The sequence below is a fragment of the Dryobates pubescens genome, chromosome 25 (assembly GCF_014839835.1).
Source record: "Dryobates pubescens isolate bDryPub1 chromosome 25, bDryPub1.pri, whole genome shotgun sequence".
In the NCBI taxonomy this organism is placed as follows: domain Eukaryota; kingdom Metazoa; phylum Chordata; class Aves; order Piciformes; family Picidae; genus Dryobates; species Dryobates pubescens.
The window spans coordinates 15,660,081-15,679,988 of NC_071636.1; the positions used below are offsets into that span (position 1 = coordinate 15,660,081).

Genomic DNA, 19,908 nt, shown 5'->3' on the forward strand with positions numbered 1-19,908 from the left:
TCTTGAGAAGACTGAGAGGGGATCTGATAAATGTCTATCAGTATTTGAGGGGTTGGTGTCAAGTGGAGGGGGCCAGGTTCTTTTCAGGGGTGCACAATACTAAGACAAGGAGCAACAGGTACAAACTGGAACATAGAAGATTTCCCCCCAACATGAGGAGAAACTTCTTTACAGTGCGAGTGACAGAGCACTGGAGCAGGCTGCCCAGAGAGGCTGTGAAGTCTCCTTCTCTGGAGACTTTCAAAACCCACTTGGATGCATATCTGTGTGACCTGCCCTGAGTGATCCTGCTCTGGCAGGGGGTTGGACTGGGTGATTTCTGGAGGTCCCTTCCAACCTCTAACCTACTGTGACACTGTGAAATGTGCTAATGATGCGTTCTGAAATCCCAAGTTTCAGCAGTACTGGTGGCTGCTTAGGCAACTGGGACATGCCCTTTTCATTCATGAAGATATTCTGAGTATCTTTAGCTCTATGCTTTTTATTGTTTTCCTAATGCAGGAGAGCTTCAGCTTGTCACATTTCAGCTGCTTACTGATTTCCTAATGTTGATGTGATGGCAAATGTATTTGTGGTGAGAGGCAGTCGTTTTAAGTAACTGCTGTGTGGGTGTTTTATGTACCCCTGGAGGGTTTCAAACCCTCTCATGTTTACATACTGCAAAGCTCCTGTCTCTGCAGTTGTACTTCAGCTGGTCCCACAGACTGCTCCTCTCCACAAACGCTGCTTGGTTTTTGCTTGCAGTGGTCGTGGCGGCAGGAGGCTGCTGCTGAGCTCAAAGAGGTTTGATCTGAAACGCTTACATCTGCTCCCTCCGGTCTGTGTGATTTACTGCACAGATGACATGAACATGGGTGCTGAAGGGTGGGCATTCAGAGTTCCAGCACCCAGCGTTTCCTGGACAGCAGAATTCTCTGCTCTAGCACCAGCAGCATATCTCCAGAACCACAGCGAGTTTGACTTAGAGCAGCTCCTCGGTGCCAGGCTGTTACAGTTTGAAGAAGGAACTTTAGCCTAGATCCTGACTGCAGAGACTGAAAGGAAAATAAACTACCGTTGGATACAAAAGGAAAAACATTAAGGTCTATATAATTCATTGGCTTGCTAATGGGAGATACAGAGAAGGAGCATGGGCAATTCTTTTTCTCTCCTTTTCTTCTTCTGTGGCTTCTGCTTGCAACTACTCTCTCTCTCTTCTCGTGGCCTTGCCAGGGGTATCTCTCTTTTGACTACAGTGTGAGGTAGCAGGAAGGAGGGGAGGGAGGGAGAGAGGCAGGAGGTGAACAGGTCCTTTGATCCGTCCAGGGGGTCTGAGGAGTTTCTGTGTTGTTCATAAATTGTAAATACCTATTGTAGATGTATTGTACATTTTGTACATATTCATTGCATCTCATATTTCTAGGTTTTAGTTTGCTTGTAAATAGAGCTTCATTTGCTTCCAAAATGTTCTGAGCTAGTCTGGTGCTTTTACTTTGGGGGGGTAATTCTTTCAAATTAGTTTGGGGGTAATTTCAACCCACCACCCAGGTGTCTGTGAAGTCATCCTGAGCCTGCTGGCACATGGGCATCCCTGTTGAGCTCAGCAGTTCTCTGTTTGTCCTCAAGTATTGAGCTATTAATTCCCTAATCCTTAGGGAAATGATTTTGAATTAATAGAAGAATTAGAGACCATTTCAGCATCAGGATTCCTGCAGGCTGATGGCACTTTTCAAAGCAATTCTGTTGAAGATGGGGAAAGCAGAAGTTAAGCTGCCTCGTGTTTGTGAGTTCTCCTTGCTGTCTGGGTGCTTAAGGGTTAGGGTTTTTAGTAACAGCTGAGAAATCTGATGTGGCTGTGCCTGGTAGTGCCTGGGCTGGACTCCTGTCTGGGTTAGACTTCTGTTGCTGGAGATTTAATCTGACTCTGCTGCAACATTTAATGAATACCTAAGCGGAGACACTTTTGTATAGGCGGATCAGTGCTCTGATGTGTTCCAGTTTGTCCAGTCTGCAACACCCATTAAATGAGTACAGCTTGAACTGCTGACACACAGTGAGTGCAGCACCAAGAGGGAACTGTGGACAGAAGCTATCATCTGGGGCCCTCCTGCTGCAGTGCCAGTTGTGTGTTTAAGATGAGCACTGCAGATCAGTGGGTGCCCTGTGAATAGGGGAGAACTTACTTGCCATGGAATGTTACCTGGGTACCTTCAACTAGAATTTTGCTTTTTAAAAGGCAAACTTTTTGTCCATTTGAAAAGAATCTTTTTTGATTTCTCATAGCTTTGAGCCTCCCAACTCCTGAGCTTGCAGAAATGATCCAGACCTGCTTCTATGTTGTCTGCCCCTGGATTTCTGTACCTTGCATTCTGCTTGGAGCAGGAGAATGGGGCAGAGGGAAATGAGAATAGCTCTGATAAAGCCAGTTACGTTTTCAAGTGGCTGTAATTTCTTACTGGTCAAACATAAGTTTCACTTGGTCCTGCACATGGAGCCTCATGCTCTGCAGTTTGTGTGGGAGGCTTCTGTGGTGCAATCTTGGAGAGGTGAGGGTTGCTGTGAGGGAATTTTGCTGTTAGGCAAGGCAGTGTTCAGATGCTCAGCGTGTGAGATGCCTCTAATAATGTGTCTGAATGTTATTGTTCCCTTAAAGCTCTGCTGCTTACCATGAGTGAGTACAAACAGCAGCAGGACACCATCTCCCTCTCATTTCTCAGGGCTGGAAATACTGAATACTGTCTTTGGAACAGGCCTGGCTGGGTTTTGTGGTGTTGGGGTTTTGGTTCCTCCTCCCAAAAGCACAATGCAGGAACACAGAGGAACTGCCACCTCTGGTGTTGTTGCTGGTGTTTGTGTGACTGGAGATGGTAAACTGAGAATGGGGATGGGAAACAGTTAAGCTGGATCAGTTTAGTCTTTAGTGTTGGGAAAGAATGGGAGTTCTCCTGTTGCTAGTAACACAATTTTAGGTGATTTTAATTTCCTAGTTACCCCATTTGATGTTTCCTTCTGCCTGTGTGCCGGCTTCTCCCATGCGGTGGGTTTAGGCTGTGCCTTCAAAATTCAGTTACAGATTTCAAGCAGAAAAGTACTGGGTGTGAAAAGGAAAACAAAAGATTATTCTAAACAAATTCATTGGGTAAAGATCTAGAAGAAGAGGAGCTGTAGCATAACAATTTTCCCCTTTTTCTCTTCTGATCTCTGGCTGGTTTTGCTTTGCTCGTGCTTCTAGCTGGCCTTGCTTAAGTCTAATTTCTCTGCTCCTTTCTCTTGTCCCTTTTGTACAGGGTGGTAAGGGAGAGAGAAGCTAGTAACTTCCCCTGGTCCTTGGCCAGGGGGGTCCTTGTGCTGTTTATTAATTGTAAGTATCTGTAAATGTTGTAACTCCTGTCTATTTTGTACATATTCATTGCTTTCCTTGTAGAGTGTAGGTTTTGCTTGTAAATACAGCTTCATTTGCTTCTAACTGAGTTGGTCTGGCAAAGTTAATGTTGGGAGGGAAACTTCAACCCACCACATCCCATTACTGTGTTTTTTTCCTAGCCTAAATAAACTCAGTTCCTATCTCTTCTAGTCATCTTAGAAACTCTTTCTTTGCACTCCTACCACTGACAGGCTGATCATTCTGCTCCAGTAAAGCTAAAGTCACGTAGCCTACCTGCCTTCCCCCTTAACAGGATGGGATTCCAAGGAAGACAAAGGAAGAGGAGAGAACACCTCAGGAAAACTGCAGAAGTGTCTGTCCTAAACACTAGGAGTAGGCTCAGTAGTACTGGAAAATCATGATGCACATGATGTAAAACCTGCATTGCCTTCTGCAGTAAATCCTCTGCAGCTTTAGCAAGCTAATTGCACTGGAGCCTGTTTACATGCATCCAGTGCCATAGGAACAATGTCAGGTGAAGTTCTGTTTCCTAGCTTCCTGCTGCCCTGGGTCACCCAGCCCTTGGCACAGGTACCTTGGAAACATGCTGCACTGATTGTCTGTGGTTCTTTCCAGGGTGTCATTTGGTGCTCATGCTCAGAAATCTTCTCCCTGTAATCGATACCCCTGGCTCTGTCCAGGTCACTTCTTTCTGTTTTCTTCTACCAAGTCAAATACCCAAGGGACTGTGGAGTGTTCTGTGCTTGTGGGGCTGTGACCTTTAACAGGAGTTAACAGGGAATCAATGGCTTGCATCAGGACAGGGGCAAACTCCTAGTTTTAAGCTTAATTTCTCCCCTTCTGATAGAGAGAAACCCTTACACCTCAGTGGTAACTGAGCTACTGATGGAGATGTTGTGTGCTCAAATACAGCTTTGTGCCTTCCCTCTGGGTGGGATCCATTCAGCAGGCAAAGCTGCCGTTTGACACACTGGTGCTGGAGGTCCTAACTGTGCCTGAATTGTTTTGCCCCTTTAAAGGAGTTTATCAGGCTGCCTTGCATTTACTTTTCAGAATACAACATGTGTTGCTGTGTGGGGTGGGGTTTTTTGGTGGTACTTTAAAGAATGACCCTTCTGGGTTTGTGAACCCTTGTCCCTCTGCAAGTGCAGTGCTGGAACAGTGCAGTGCTGTCATCACAGGAGTGTAGAAAAGCTGCTGTGAGACTGGGCTGTAAGCTTTTGATTCTAACTGCATGTGAGCTTTGGGGCTTTACTGGTGCTTTTCTGTTTTCAACTCTTTGCTTTTCCCTTCTGTTGGAAAACAAGAGGTGTTATTTCAAGTCACTGCTTTTGCTTCAATAAAGAAATTAAGCACACCTTGAATTTTCTGGACTCAGTTGCTGGCTGACCCACTTGAAGCTCATCTTTTCCCCCACTGGCACATTTTCTTGGTATTATCAGGCACTTTTTGCTTCTGTCAGTGTGCCTTTTGAACAGATTTGTATGTTTGGAGAATGAATTGGTTCATCTTAGGGGTCTGACTTCACGTGTGGCTGCCAAAGAAGTCTGATACTGTTGTAGAGCAGACCTGAGAAGCCTTTTTGTTGTTGTTCTTGGGATGAACAAGGGTGCAGCTGAAGTCTAAAGGTCTTAAGCTAGGAAATCTTAAAACTCTGAGTGACAGAGTTTTAAAGTACTCAAAAGTAAGCCTAGTCCAGTGTAACCAATGACATGAGATTGTTCTGGTGCTCTGGGAGGGTGTGGGAGAGATGGTTGGGGGTTTGGGGGTTGTTGGGTTTTTTGGGTGCCTTTTCTAACTTGTAGTGAAAACATGTTTGTGTGTGCAAGCCAGTGTTACAGGTCATGCTGCTTTCAGATGTGGTGCATTAACTGCTTGGCAATACCTTCTGAAGTCCACTAGGAGCCTCTTAATTGTGAGACAGAGGAGACAAAGATGAGATACTTGCTCTGTCTTCCTCCTCCAGATGTACCAGCAGTGATTGATTTGGGCAAATATTGAATTCCAAGTATTGAAAACTCCCACGTTTTATCAGCTCAGACAACTCCTAGTTATGGTTTAGAGCACTCAGAGCTGCTCTTGCCTGACAGCACTGGCTTGTGCTGTGGTGGCTTTTTTCAACCTGACTCATGGCATACGTTGCTTGTCAGCAGTTTCACTGAGGTGGCTCCTAGCCCTGCTCAGAACAGGTCTTCCTGCTCCTCTGAGAACAGAGTGCTCACCCTGGGCCTGTTCTGGCTGCAGACACCTCACCAGGTACCTTGGATGAATCTTGGTTAGTGAGCAGCAGGGACTTGTTCTTCCAGCAGTGAATGTTTTTTATTGTGAACTGGCAGCAGGCACCATCCTCGTGTTTTTAGTGATTACAGTCCTTGTTAATGAGCTTTTCTCTTCATCAGGGAAAGGCTTGCAGAGATCAAAATATGAATGGAAGCCTCAGGTGAAAACTTGGGGAGATTTTGATCTTCTCCCTTTAGCTAGAGTGAATGCCAGGGAGTGAAACCTAGCACTAAGCATTCTTCTGCTAATGCAGAGCTCTGCTATCAGGTGGTTGGAAACTCTGGATTGCCTATGTGAACATGGCACAAATTGCTACCTTTCTAACCCAAAAGGGTCCTAGCTGTGAAAATTGCAGCAAAACCTCCCTGTGCCAGGGATAGCCTCTCACAGCTCCAGACAGCCCTTCCTGAAAGCATGGTGTTATTTGGAGCATGGGAAAGCTGTCTATCAGAAAACTGTGGAGAGCCTGCACAGTGGTACTCAGGAGATGTGAATTACAGTAACCACCCCCTTGGTTTGCTCATTTTTCTGATGTAAAAAGGGCTGTTTTGGGGAAATTGCATGCAGTTGAAGGTGGCAGTTGAGGCAGAAGAGCTGTTTCAGCAAAGCTTTGGTGTAGGCTGAGTATTGGAACGACCTTTACAGAGTTCACTGGTCTGTTGGAATCTGAACATTTGCATAAAGGAATGTGTTTGTGGTGCTGTTGAGAGGATTGTGCCTAACAGATCCTGGTCTGAGCTCCTTTCGTCTGCAGCCAGTCCTTCTTTAGATTACTTGTGGAAGATGGAAGTGATATCTTCATCGATGATCTGGATGAGGGGATTGAGTCAGTCATCAGCAAGTTTGCAGATGACACCAAGCTGGGAGCAGATGTTGGTCAGTTAGAGGGCAGAAGGGCTCTGCAGAGGGACCTCGACCGACTGGACAGATGGGCAGAGGCCAATGGGATGGCATTTAACAAGGCCAAGTGCCAGGGGCTGCACTTTGGCCACAGCAACCCCATGCAGAGCTACAGGCTGGGGTCAGAGTGGCTGGAGAGCTCCCAAACAGAGAGGGACCTGGGGGTGCTGATTGACAGCTGCCTAAACATGAGCCAGCAGTGTGCCCAGGTGGCCAAGAAGGCCAATGGCATCCTGGCCTGCATTAGGAATAGTGTGGCCAGCAGGAGCAGGGAGGTCATTGTGCCCCTGGACTCTGCATTGGTTAGGCCGCACCTTGAGTCCTGTGTCCAGTTCTGGGCCCCTCAGTTTAGGAAGGACACCGAGACACTTGAATGTGTCCAGAGAAGGGCAACAAGGCTGGGGAGAGGCCTTGAGCACAGCCCTGTGAGGAGAGGCTGAGGGAGCTGGGATTGTTTAGCCTGGAGAAAAGAAGGTTCAGGGGAGACCTTATTGCTGTCTACAACTACTTGAAGTGTGGTTGTAGCCAGGAGGGAGTTGGTCTCTTCTGTCTAGCAACCAGCACCAGAACAAGAGGACACAGTCTCAAGCTGTGCCAGGGGAAGTTTAGGCTCACAGTGAGGAGAAAGTTCTTCACTGAGAGAGTCATTGGAATGTGCTGCCCATCTCCAGGGAGTCACCATCCCTGGAGATGTTCAAGAGGGGTTTGGACATGGCACTTGGTGCCATGGTTTAGTCATGAGGTCTGTGGAGACAGGTTGGACTTGATGATCTTTGAGGTCTCTTCCAACCTTGGTGATTCGGTGATTTTCCAGATGAGCAAAGTCTGGGTTTGTTTTTGCAGCTAAGCCCCAACCTTCTTGCTTGGTCAGATGTCTGGTACAGGTATTTCTGTATATTTTTCATAGCTCCACATTTCCATCTTGTTCTGATGCTTTCTGATCTGGGTTATGCCACAGCAGCATTCTATCAGTATTTTTGCTGTGCAGTTTGTATGGCTTGGATATAACAAAGCTTGGATCTGTCCTCTGCACCTAAGTCTTCTAGAAACTGTACTTGCAGATGAGACAGGGACTCTTCCTCAGTCTTACTTCTTTTTCCCATTCCCACAAAACATGTTTTTTACCATACTGATAGCCTGGGCCTTGCCAATGCAGGATGGCTGCTGCTTGTACCTGGCCTGTTAACGTGCTGGGGTTTACCTGACAGTCCCATTGATGGGGGCTGGTGCCCCAGCACCTTGTGCTGAGGTAGGTCCCTGCAGCTCTAGCAGAGGTACCAGAGGAGCTGGGGGTTATAGAAGCTAGAGGTGCTGAAAGGGCTTGTGGGGACAGTGTGCTTAATCAGACTGAACCGTAAGCTGCTCCTGGAAGGGTTTTAGTACTGCCTTGGCCCTGGCCACATGATAACTCCTTTCGCCCTTGCGTCAGTAGCTGTGCAGCTGCTGACCTGCATGAAAACTTGCTTCACAAAGATGAGAGTTTGCCAGCTCAGCTTGCTGCTTTGCTGGGGTTATTTTTCCACCTTTCTTCTTTTCTTGCTCACGAATAACAGTTTTAGTGGCAACCCCTGAGCTGGTTATAATGGCAAATGTTGAGGAGGTTTTGTTAAGTAGAGCTTTATTGGTGCTGAAGTCAGAGGTGAGCTAGCTTAAGGTGAGTAGAATTCGCAGTGTGAGGCTGGCATGTTAAATCTTTCTTGCCCCAGAATTTTCAGGCTAACACAGGCAGATCCTGTCTTAAGATGGAGTCCTTTAAATGTAATTGTCAAGAAGGAATAAAAGTGATACTTGTTTTAAAAAGGAACCCCAGGGCTGTGCCTTAGCTCAGCAGCTTGCTGGAGCTGGGCTGCAGTAGGATGCCAGTGGTCTGAAACAAGTTAGCTGACCTGAAAGAGCTCAGTTAAAGTAAACATGACACAATTCAAATACAAAATTGGGCAAAATCTTTGGTATCAACAGGCTCCATGTTTTGATATCAGATGTGGGGTTCCATATATTCCTGTTCAGCTCATTGAAGTGGTACCTGCTAATCTTGCCTCCATGGGGCTCCATTGTTGCAGACATTGTTGCATCTTCAGGGAACATTTGCAGTTTTGCAGGCTTGTGATGGTTTCCAAATCTGCTTCTGGAGAGGATTCCTTGGCTGCTGTGACATACATTTGGCAGTAAAAGCATGCTCTGTTTTTCATGACCTTTTGTTTTTAATTTCTCTCTTTCTTTGAGGAAGAAAGAGAAAAGGGGATGTTCCCAGGGTTGGTTTGGGTGGTTTGTTTGTTTGTTTTTTAATCTGTTTTAGAGCAAATATCTCAATCCAAGCCAAATCCACCAACCCACCCTCCTCAGTAAAACAGTGAAGCTTGAAAAAAGTGAATTTACTTATGTGTATAAGGGGTGAAAATTATGCATCCAGGCTCCCATTCGGGCTACAGCTGGATGTGGCATGAAGTAAAAAGGCTGTGTCAGCTGTTGCAGCAGTGGAAAAGATTCAGTGTGTTTTGGGGATGTTTATTTTGATTTGGCTGCTTAACACTCAAACACATGCATGTGCCCAGTACAACTTACTGAAGATGGAATTTGTCTCTGTTAGCCGTCCACGGTAGATTTTGCTCCCAAGTACCCTGCTCAGTGTGGTTGCAGCGGAGCAGAGGGGAGGTCAGGAGCTGAGGATGCTTTTGAGGGACGCTGCTGTGCGGTGGTTGGAAGTGCCTGAGGCGGTGGTAGGCTGCCAGGCAGGGACTGCAGGTTACATAGAATACATAGAATACATACATAGAATAAACCAGGTTGGAAGAGACCTTCAAGATCATCGCATCCAACCCATCAACCAATCCAACACCACCCAAACAACTAACCCACGGCACCAAGCACCCCATCAAGTCTTCTCCTGAAAACCTCCAGTGATGGCAACTCCACCACCTCCCCAGGCAGCCCATTCCAATGGGCAATCACTCTTTCTGTATAGAACTTTTTCCTAACATCTAGCCTGAACCTCCCCTGGCACAGCCTGAGACTGTGTCCTCTTGTTCTGGTACTGGCCGCCTGGGAGAAGAGACCAACATCTGTCTGTCTACAACCTCCCTTCAGGTAGTTGTAGAGAGTAATAAGGTCACCCCTCAGTCTCCTCTTCTCCAGGCTAAGCAACCCCAGCTCCCTCAGCCTCTCCTCATAGGGCTTATGTTCCAAACCCCTCACCAACTTTGTTGCTCTTCTCTGGACTCGTTCCAGCAAGTCAACCTCCTTCCTAAACTGAGGGGCCCAGAACTGGACACAGGACTCGAGGTGCGGCCTAAGCAGTGCAGGTTGTGCTCCCATTCCTGCAGGGAGCTGAGTGCTGCAAGCTGGAAGGTGAAATCTGGACCTCTTCCAGTCACTGTAGTTCTTAAACCCTGTGAAACGTGTAGTCCTTCGTCTGCTGGCAAGCAGTGGGCTGCCCCGAAAGGGTAGCTCCCCCGAGCTCCGCGTTCTGCACAGAAAATGTGGGCTTGGACAATCGTCTCTCCTGGAGCCTTACTGGCTGTAACCTGCAGTCTCCAAAGATGACCTCAGAGTGTTCTCTTAGCACTTCAGTGGGGGCTTGGTTTTAGGGTGAGAGGTTTAGAAAAGCAGCTTTGTGGAAAAGGTAGGAGAGGAACTGGGGTTTTTCGGTTGGATGTGTAAAATAACTGCCTACCTACTTGGTATTGGACAGTGAGGAAACATTCTGAGCCCTGTGTTTGCTAAACGCCAGAATTATTCCTGTAACCACTCAGAAACTTGCCTGAGCCCTGACCCAGGCTGCACAGGAAGATCTGGTTTTAATGGGACGTCTCAAATTACTCTTCCCTTCCTCCCCCTACCCCCCCCCCCCCTCCTTCAGACTTGCTTTTAAGTCCTTGTTGGTTGATGTGTGATCCATGTTGCCATAAATCACCGGGACTTAGCAGACCTTATCCACAGGTGAAAAGGAGATGAAGTTGTAAACTTGCTTCAAAAAGCAAGCTGTTGCTTCAGCGTGAGGGAAGCTGTAGCAGTGTGCTTGCTTTGTCCCGTGAATCACACTGAAGAATGGTGTAGTGTTGAGAGATGTTTGCAGCTGTGGATGCTCTGATTTCATGCTGCATGTTATACCTTAAGCTGCTACACTCGGGTTTGACTTGGGCTTGGCAGCAAGCCTAATGGAGCCTCTTAAATATGGATGTATCTTGCACGTTTAAGGCAATTGAAAGAGACTTTTTACTTCTGCCCTTGACCTGAAATCCAGGAAAGGAAAAAAAGTAGCATTGGTTTTAGCTAGGGAGTTAGCCTGCCCCCAGCCCGAGTGAACGTTCGTGAAGTTAGCTGTAAGGAGTACCTGGTGCTGCTCTTCCTTCCTGTGCCCTAGGGCAGGACTCTGCAGTCCTTCAGTGTGATTTGCTCCTCTTCACAAAGGATGCTACAAAAGCTCACAAATGGCTTGCACGGGTAGCACCAAACCCGAGCTGCTCTCAGCAGTAAATGTTCTCTCGTACGTCTGTTAAGCCACAAAATAATTAGGAGATTGCCAAGTATCAGAGAGGAGTAGATGTAAGAAAACCTCCTAAGTGCCCTGTTCTTGCACCAGCAAAAGGAGAGAGATGCACAGATTCATTGCAGCAGGGTGAAGTGAACCTTGCTGTCCGCCTGCAGCTGATAGCTCCAAAAAAACAGGCAGGGCAGGGAAGCGAGATGCAAAACATTCTTCAGCTTGTCTTGAGCTGATCAGCTACTGCTGGCTGGCCTCGCCGTCTACTGCTGTAGCAGGCACTGAGGTAATGAACACATTAAACAGCCTTTGAAATGCGTAGAGGAAGGGCGGCCGGAGCTTCCTCCCTGCTTGATGTGCCATTTAACAGCAGATTGTCAGCAAAAGTCACCCTCAAATGAATATTTGAACTCAGGAAGCTCGGCTGAGCAATAGGGCAGTGAAGAAGATGGTTCAGTGTCACCTTTGCAAACCTGCTACCTACTTAATGGAAGTTGGGAAAGCAGGATACATGTTTTGGTGGGCACGGAGTGTTGTCAGCTGGTGAGGAGTGGACAGCTGATAATAAACCAGATATTTCAAGTGTTGCTGAAGAGGACTGTAATGACTGAAATACATAGCTGTGGCTTTCAGTGCAGACTGAAGAGTATTTGAAGTTGTGTGTGGTCACCTCTCAAGCAGCCACATCTTTCAGAAACTGAAACATGCAAGGGAGTTTGTGTCTGGATCCAGTTTGCCCAAGCTGTGTCTGCTGTGAGAAGCTTCCTGTGAGTCTCGTAGGACTTTTTGTATAGGAAAAAGAAGTAGGCACTAAAATTGTAGTCAGAAGGAGCTGGAAGTCTTTTTGCCAGTGAGTGTTTTAAACAGCATGTGAGGCAAACATCTGTCAGAACTGGCTGACAGTAAGATCCAGTTTTAAGCTCAGCGAGTTAAATGCTCTCTTCACATTCCATCACGGTCAGTTTCTGTGATAGAAGTCTGCAAGTTGCAGAACTGATCCCCTTGAACATAGTCTTGTTTCTTCTGTTTTAATCCATCTTTACTCTAGCCTGTCCAGTGTGCATAGCTTCCTTCTCTAGTTTTGTTTTTCCTGAATCTTGAGAGTGCTTGGATGTTGTGGTCGGTGGCAGAGCAAAGCGCCTGCTGAGATGCAGCCTCCTCTCGTCGTCTGAGCTGTGGTGCTTCCTTCATTTACTGCACTTCTCCAGCTGCTGGCATGCATTTATTGCTCTGTTGTTTGCATTCTCATCTCTAAGTCCAGTAAATGCAGGGCAAGTTTCTCTTGCTGGTGTGAGAACAGCTTCTGTGTGAGAGTGATTGATGCCCAAGGCCTTTAGCATGTAGCTGTGGAAGCTTCAGTGCACAGGCTGCTCCTTTGCCCTTCAGCAGGGCTTGCCACTGTCCTTTCTCTTGCGCCTAGAAGTCAGGAGAGGGGCTGAGTTTCTTCAGTCATATGTTCAGTTGTCATCTGGTGCAAACAGAAAGAGGTTTTTATTTCAAGTATCTAAAACTTCCTGGTCTCTGGGGTGATAGTTTTGGGGTGCTTAAGTCTAGGCTGCCACTGCAAAGCCTTTCCTCTTAGATTCTGTGTCCAGAAACATGTCAGGTCAGGGATCCTAATGGCTCGAGGAGCATTCCCATTTGCTCTCCAGTATTACTCAAGCAGAGAAGTCTCCTGATCTGGTTTTCCCTGTGGTTTTGCAAGGGACTGTGCTGGCACAGGGTGAAGAAGGAGAATAGGTGACTGATAAAAGATGAGAAGTTGCTTTAGCAATGGCAGTGCTGGCTTGTGGTCACGTTAAGCTGTGGACAGTCATGCCCCATGCTGCCATCAGCAGACACTTTTGTTTCCTAGTTGTGTCTTTCCCTGGGTCTCTGTGGAGCACAGTGAGTTACAGACACTGCTCAGCACAGGGGGCTTTACCTAAGGCACTCCTGCTGAGACTCTGAGGAGACTCTTCCAAAGAAACTGCTTGTTTTTTGGTGATGAGGAGGAGCTGAAAGGTGAAGGCTGGCTCCTGCCTTGACTGGGTGGTTTTCTGGAGTCAGACGTGCAAAAGAATTACCAAACCCAGAGGAAGTAAGAAGTACCTGATAGGAGGGCAGTAGGGCTAAAAGAGGCAGGGGGGCTATGGGGAATTTCTAAGCAGTCAGATGGCAGAGACCCTTTAGGGTGAAGGTTCACAGTTAGACAGGAGAGCTTGGCTGTGGGGCCACAGGGGAAGAGAGGCTGACCTGCAGTTACTGATAGGGAGGAAAGAGCTTGCAAGGGTCTCTGCTCTAGGGCTGTGACTCTTGCAGTTGCAGCTTTTATTAGCTGGGTACCATCTTCTCTAGTTGGGAATGAAGTGGGTCTCTGTTCCCTTGGGAATACAGAAGTGATTCATTTTTCCCAGAAGAGGGGAGAGTGCTGCTGGGAACGCCAGCTGTAGCTGCTGGGTCTGTTTCATGTGGTGCCTGTCTGGGATGTGTGGATGTGGTGCTGTGTGGCAATGGCTGGGCACCCCTGCAACTGCTCTGTAGGTAAAGGTCCATGGAGCAGGCTGTGCCAGGCTGGGGAGCTCGCTGCTGAGATTGTTGTTGGGACAAAGCTGTCACTGTATAGCCCTCGGGCTGACACACAAAGTATGCTATAGAACAGTGCTGGCTGTGTCCCTGGCTTGGCATGCCTTAGCAGGCTCTGTCTTGTGAGCACTTGCCAATGGAGCTGCCAGAAATAGATGGCTGATGGCAGAGAATTTGCTAAAATTGGTCTGAGCCCTCTAGGGGTGCAGGTTCAGGGTGAGATCTTGAGTTGTGGAGAAGGCATTTGGGAAGCCACCTCTCAGCTGGCGAGAAAAGGACCTTAGAGAGCAAAGCAAGCCCTTGCTGTGTTTGGCTTTATATGATACTTGGGTCTAATAATTAGTTACTTGTTACTTGACTAAATTAGCAAAAGCCTGTGTGATAGCCTGATTGTTTAGCTTGCTTCTAAACTTCCTTCCTTATGTGGATGCTGAATTTCAGGTGTGGTAGTGTAAGAATCCTAAAAAACTGTCCTTCTCTGGGAAAACCAATGGTGGCTTTGTGTTTTGAGTAGTGTTGACCCTTCAGTGATGGGTCAGGGGTTGGACTGGATGATCTTTGAGGTCTCTTCCAGCCAGGTGTTTGCTGTGATTCTGGGTTCTGCATGTAGTCTGGAGTTTAATGTGGCATGCAGCTGAATTGCTCTGAAATCCTTCCAAATAACAGCAGTCTGTAGCATGGCCTAATCCAGTATCAGTTTTCACCATTGCTTGGTGGATTGTTGCTTCTGGAAATCAGCATTTCATCAAAGGACAGCTGTGCACATGCTTGTTACAGGCATTTGCCATGCATGAGTCTCCACTCCTTGTGGTGATACAAACCACTGGGTTTTACAGGAGTAACTTGAGGGGGGAAGCTGGGCTTGTTGTATGTGCACTGGAAGGCTGGTTAGATGTGGCTTCATAAAGTCTGCTCCAGCTAAGTGGGGAGGGTTCTGGATGATTCCATTTGAGAAGAGTGTGGCACTGCAGCCTTGTTTGGTTGTGGGACTGTGTGAGCTTGCACACTGCAAATACGCTTGTAGGAGAATCCAGCTCTGTCAAGGAGGCCTCTTGGGCTTGGAGGAGGTCCTTGAAATCTCAGCTTAAAAGATCCTAATGGGTTTGCAGATCCCTGCCTTGCATTTTGACTAACATTCAAAAGTTTGAAGCCGTCTCCCTTCTGGATTCTTGGATGTGATGCTGCCATGTGCTTATTCTCCCTGCTCTAGGTGAATGCATTGGGAGGTGTCTGCTTGGGACGAAGAGGCTGCGTCCTCTCGGTGCTCGGTGGTTGGGAAGGTCAGGATTTTAGGGAGCAGTTCTGATCTCAGGTTTTGTGCTCAACCCAGGGAGGTTAGCCATTAAAAAGATGCAGGGGTGGTTAGGATGAGATTCACTTCAGCATTATACAATTATTCTTGGAGCCTGCATGTGGGCCGCTTGCGCTGGAAACTTTGAATGGAATCTGGGCATCCTGAGCTGCTCGCTCTATGCCCTTACTCTTGGGCTTGTCACACCCTCTGTGTTTGCGCAAGGGCTTTTTCCAGCTGCCTCAGGAAGAAGGAAAATGTGACTCTATCTCCCTGGCCCTGTTTGCTGGAGTATCATTCAACATGAGCCTTCCCAGACTGTAATCCTGATACCAGTGTGGAGCATTTAGGAAAGTCCTGCTGGAAAATCTCTGTGCAGAGAAGTCAGGAAATATCTCTGCTCTGCAATGAGCTTGTAATCATAGAATCAATAAGGTTGGAAGAGACCTCAAAGATCATCAAGTCCAACCTATCACCCAAGACCTCATGACTACTAAACCATGGCACCAAGTGCCACATCCAGTCCCCTCTTAAACACCTCCAGGGACGGTGAGTCCACCACCTTCCTGCGCAGCCCACCCCGACATCTTAACAGCTCTCTCTGTGAAGAACTTTCTCCTCACCTCGAGCCTAAACTTCCCCTGGCACAGCTTGAGACTGTGTCTTCTTGTTCTGGTGCTGGTTGCCTGGGAGAAGAGACCAACCCCCTCCTCACTACCACCACCTTTCAGGTGCACTTCTTGTGCAGAATGGAAGGACTTTGAATTCTCCTTTCTCCTCGACATAGAATCAGCAGATGGCTGTCCTCATCCTCCTCACTGGGCTGTCCTCATCCTCCTCACTGGGCTGTCCTCATCCTCCTCACTGGGCTGTCCTCATCCTCCTCACTGGGCTGTCCTCATCCTCCTCACTGGGCTGTCCTCATCCTCCTCACTGGGCTGTCCTCATCCTCACTGTGCTCTGTCACTAGGGCACAGTAGATCAGGCAGTCACAGGAGCCTTAAGGTTGGCAGAGACCAGGACTGAGTGCAGCCATGGGCTCATTGTTTAGAGGAGGTCTGCCTGCGTTTGGTTTCCTTCATGGTGACAAAGGCTCCCAGTTTTTAATACAAAACTTGCTGGATTGTGCCCAGGGCTAATCCATGATCCATGGACCAGCCTTAATTATCTATTTTCTAAGTCTTTCTAACATTTACAGCCTTGTTTTGACTAATGTTTAGCAGTGATGATGAAATGGCATTTTAATTATCACAGCTGTCAAAGTTGCCACTGAAAGATTAATTACACAGCAGACACTGTTCATCTCTAAAGTGTTCTCCAGTTTATGAAGATACAGTTTTATGGACATCAGTTAATACTCAGTGCCTCACCCGGGATGTGTTTCATCCCAGTTGAAATTCCATTCAATTATTTTGCTTTGCTTACAAATTTGGAGTTCCTGAATATTCTTTTCATAGATGAATTCCACTGTTTATTCTCAAATAAAATCTAAACAGGATATGAAATCTAAACAGGATGTGGGCAGCATCAAAAGCAGCATTGCCAGCAGATCCAGAGGGGTGATTCTGCCACTTCGCTCTGCTCTGGTGAGCCCTTACCTGGAGTACTGTGTACCGGTCTGGAGCCCTCAAGATAGGAAGGATATGGACCTGATGGAGAGGGTCCAGAGGAGGGACATGAGAATGATCAGGGGGTTGGAGCACATCAGCTATGAGGACAGGCTGAGGGAGCTGGGGGTGTTCAGCCTGGAGAAGAGGAGGCTTTGGGGAGACCTAATAGCAGCCTGCCAGTTCCTGAAGGGGGCTACAAGAAGGATGGAGAGAGACTGTTTGCAAAGACCCGCAGGACAAGGGCAATGGCTTCAAACTAGAGAAAGACAGATTTAGATTGGATATCAGGAAGAAGTTCTTTCCTATGATGGTGATGGAGCACTGGAACAGGTTGCCCAGGGAGGTGGTTGAGGCTCCTTCCCTGGGGGATATTCAAGGTGAGGCTTGATGAGGCCCTGGGCAGCCTGATCTAGTTGGGGATGTCCCTGCAGGAAGGTCAGACTGAGTGACCTTTGGAGGTCCCTTCCGGCCTGGACCATCCTATGACGTTCCCTTTCCCCTCACCCAGGGTTGTGTGAGAGAGTTCTCTTTGAAGCAAGGAACAGGACATGAAATCAGCATGCTCATCCTTCGGCCCTGTGTGCTTGGCTAAAGATAAAAAGCTGTGAGCTGTGCTGTGTATGGCCTGAGCAGTGTTCATGCATGCACTAAGTGCCTGGGTGGGTGCACATTGCCTGTGCTTGCAGGTATGGATGCTTTTAAGACCTCTTTTCCACAACTGGGAAACTAAAGGTCAAACATGACCCCCCCAAAAAAATGTGGAGAGCTCTTTTACAAAAAGCTTTGCATTGTCTCTGTGTGTTAGCTAGCTAGGAGCAAACGAGACAGCTGGCTCTCGCTTTCTGTGGGGTAATGTGGAAGTTGTTTATGATCATTAATGAAAGCAGTTTCTCATTTCTTCAAAGCTCATTCCACAAGTGTCTCATTTAATCTAAAAGAGGCAGTCTGGTTTTCAGTGATGTTTAATTGTGAATTTCTAGAGGGGAGGGCTCATATTTGTGATTATGTGTTAAAAATAAAAGTAGTTTAAGTAATGTGTGGTGGTTTGGTGCTTTTCTCTCAATTGCTTTTAGATTGGCAATGGTATGAGTGATTCTTCCAGTGCCTTGTATCTTTCCTTTTTATTTGCTTAGTGATATTTAAGTTGGAACCATCTTGCAGTTCAATTATCTTTGTTCCATATCCATAGTATTGCTGCCATTAGGGTTTTTGGTTGGCTTTCAGCAATGTTTATCTCATTTGTAGGACAAGGCTAATTCATTTAACACTGGGTGCTGTTTTCCTTTACTTCAGAACTGTTGGGAGTTGTACTGTAAGTGCCAGAGCTCGGTAGCCCTTAAAGTCCCCCTCAAAGGTTTTCTGTCTTCCACTCTATCACCTCACTCTCCCCAGCTGGCTGTCAGCTGAAGGTGCTGAGGCTGCCTTTTGTCCCCAGGGCTGTATCAGAAGAATAATCACAGTATCACAGTATCACCAAGGTTGGAAGAGACCTCAAAGATCATCAAGTCCAACCTGTCACCACAGACCTCATGACTAGACCATGGCCCCAAGTGCCACATCCAATCCCCTCTTGAACACCTCCAGGGACGGTGACTCCACCACCTCCCTGGGCAGCACAGCCCAATGACGAACGACTCTCTCGGTGAAGAACTTTCTCCTCACCTCCAGCCTAAACTTCCCCTGGTGCAGCTTGAGACTGTGTCCTCTTGTTCTGGTGCTGGTTGCTAGAGAGAAGAGACCAACCCCTTCCTGGCTACCACCACCTTTCAGGTAGTTGTAGAGGGCAATGAGGTCATCCCTGAGCCTCCTCTTCTCCAGGCTAAACAATCCCAGCTCCCTCAGCCTCTCCTCACAGGGCTGTGCTCAAGGCCTCTCCCCAGCCTTGTTGCCCTTCTCTGGATACCTTCAAGTGTCTCGATGTCCTTCCTAAACTGAGGGGCCCAGAACTGGACACAGGACTCAAGATGTGGCCTAACCAGTGCAGAGTCCAGGGGCACAATGTCCTCCCTGCTCCTGCTGGCCACACTATTCCTAATGCAGGCCAGGATGCCATTGGCCTTCTTGGCCACCTGGGCACACTGCTGGCTCATGTTTAGGCAGCTGTCAATCAGCACCCTCAGGTCCCTCTCTGGCAGCTCTCCAGCCACTCTGACCCCAGCCTGTAGCTCTGCATGGGGTTGTTGTGGCCAAAGTGCAGCCCCTGGCACTTGGCCTTGTTAAATGCCATCCCATTGGCCTCTGCCCATCTGTCCAGTCGGTCGAGGTCCCTCTGCAGAGCCCTTCTGCCCTCTAACTGACCAACATCTGCTCCCAACTTGGTGTCATCTGCAAATTTGCTGATGACTGTCTCAACCCCCTCACCCAGATCATCAATGAAGATGTTAAAGAGGATGGGGCCCAGCACTGATCCCTGGGGGACGCCACTGGCCTCCAGCTGGATGTGGCACCATTCACCAGCGTGAGCTTCAGCATAAGCTCTGGAGCAGTTTGCTCTGCCAAGGACAGGACAAAACGTCAGCCACGGTTACTGTTGCAGGTTCTGTGCTCTGTGCACCAAGGTGTTTTGGAGCAGGAAATGCTCTAAATAAAGCTGAGTGCTAAGCTTCCTGCTGAAATGCCTATCAGGAATCCTGTATCAAGTGGGTGTTATAGGGGGGGTTCATAAACACATAGTGCAGCTTGTTGTGAGGTTTGGGCTGCTTTGTTCTGGTTTTCCTGGTCCGAGTGACCCTTTACTGCCCCTCTGCAGCGTAGCTAACACACAGTGCTTACAGAAAACAGGGTGGTGTTATGTGCAAGGTTGCTTTGGTTGCACTTGAAGCAATTTTAATGTGTTGTTTGTTTGTTTGTTTGTTTTAAAGAAATCTGGTTGCAGTGGGTTTGCAACAAATTGCCACCAGACTTTGGAATTGTCCTTTGGTTGCTCTGGAGATTTTGCATGCTGTGGTCCTGAATATTTGAAAGGGAATTTACAGGCTTCAGCTTTTGTGTTCCTAGATGGTGCAAAAGCCTCAGAGAGAGCTGCCACAAAGATTTGTCATCCAGCTCTCTATTTGTATTTTATGAAGAAAAAGAATTAGCAAATGGCACTGGGGAGATGGACAGTGGTAGTGACATACCTGCCTTCTTTTTTCTTAATTCCAGGGCATATTCCCTTGTGGATTCCAGTCAAGTGTCTACCTTCTTGATTTCTATTCTCCTCATAGTCTACGGCAGTTTCAGGTAAGAGTTTTCTGTAAGGCTCTGCAGAATTTGTGTGTTTCAAATGCAGATGTGGGAAGTGCTTGAGTACAGTTTATGCCTTTTGTTTCACTGTATCTCTGTCAGACTGGTGGCCAAGGCAAATGAACTGTTTCTTGCTTCTGAAAAGGAAATGGAAAAGGAAGAAAAAGTAGCTAGCTGGGGTTTCTGACAGACA

The 19,908-nt window shown here is 47.5% G+C and overlaps 1 protein-coding gene across 2 annotated transcripts in view; it reads left to right on the forward strand.

Moving 5' to 3' along the window:
• SPPL3 (signal peptide peptidase like 3) overlaps positions 1 to 19,908 on the forward strand; it is a 59,838-nt gene that overhangs the window by 16,911 nt on the left and 23,019 nt on the right. For both annotated transcript variants that reach the window (XM_054173229.1, XM_054173231.1), the window contains exon 2: positions 19,635 to 19,712. In XM_054173229.1, coding sequence (XP_054029204.1) covers positions 19,635 to 19,712 — 78 coding nt within the window. The remainder of the gene's footprint in view (positions 1 to 19,634; positions 19,713 to 19,908) is intronic.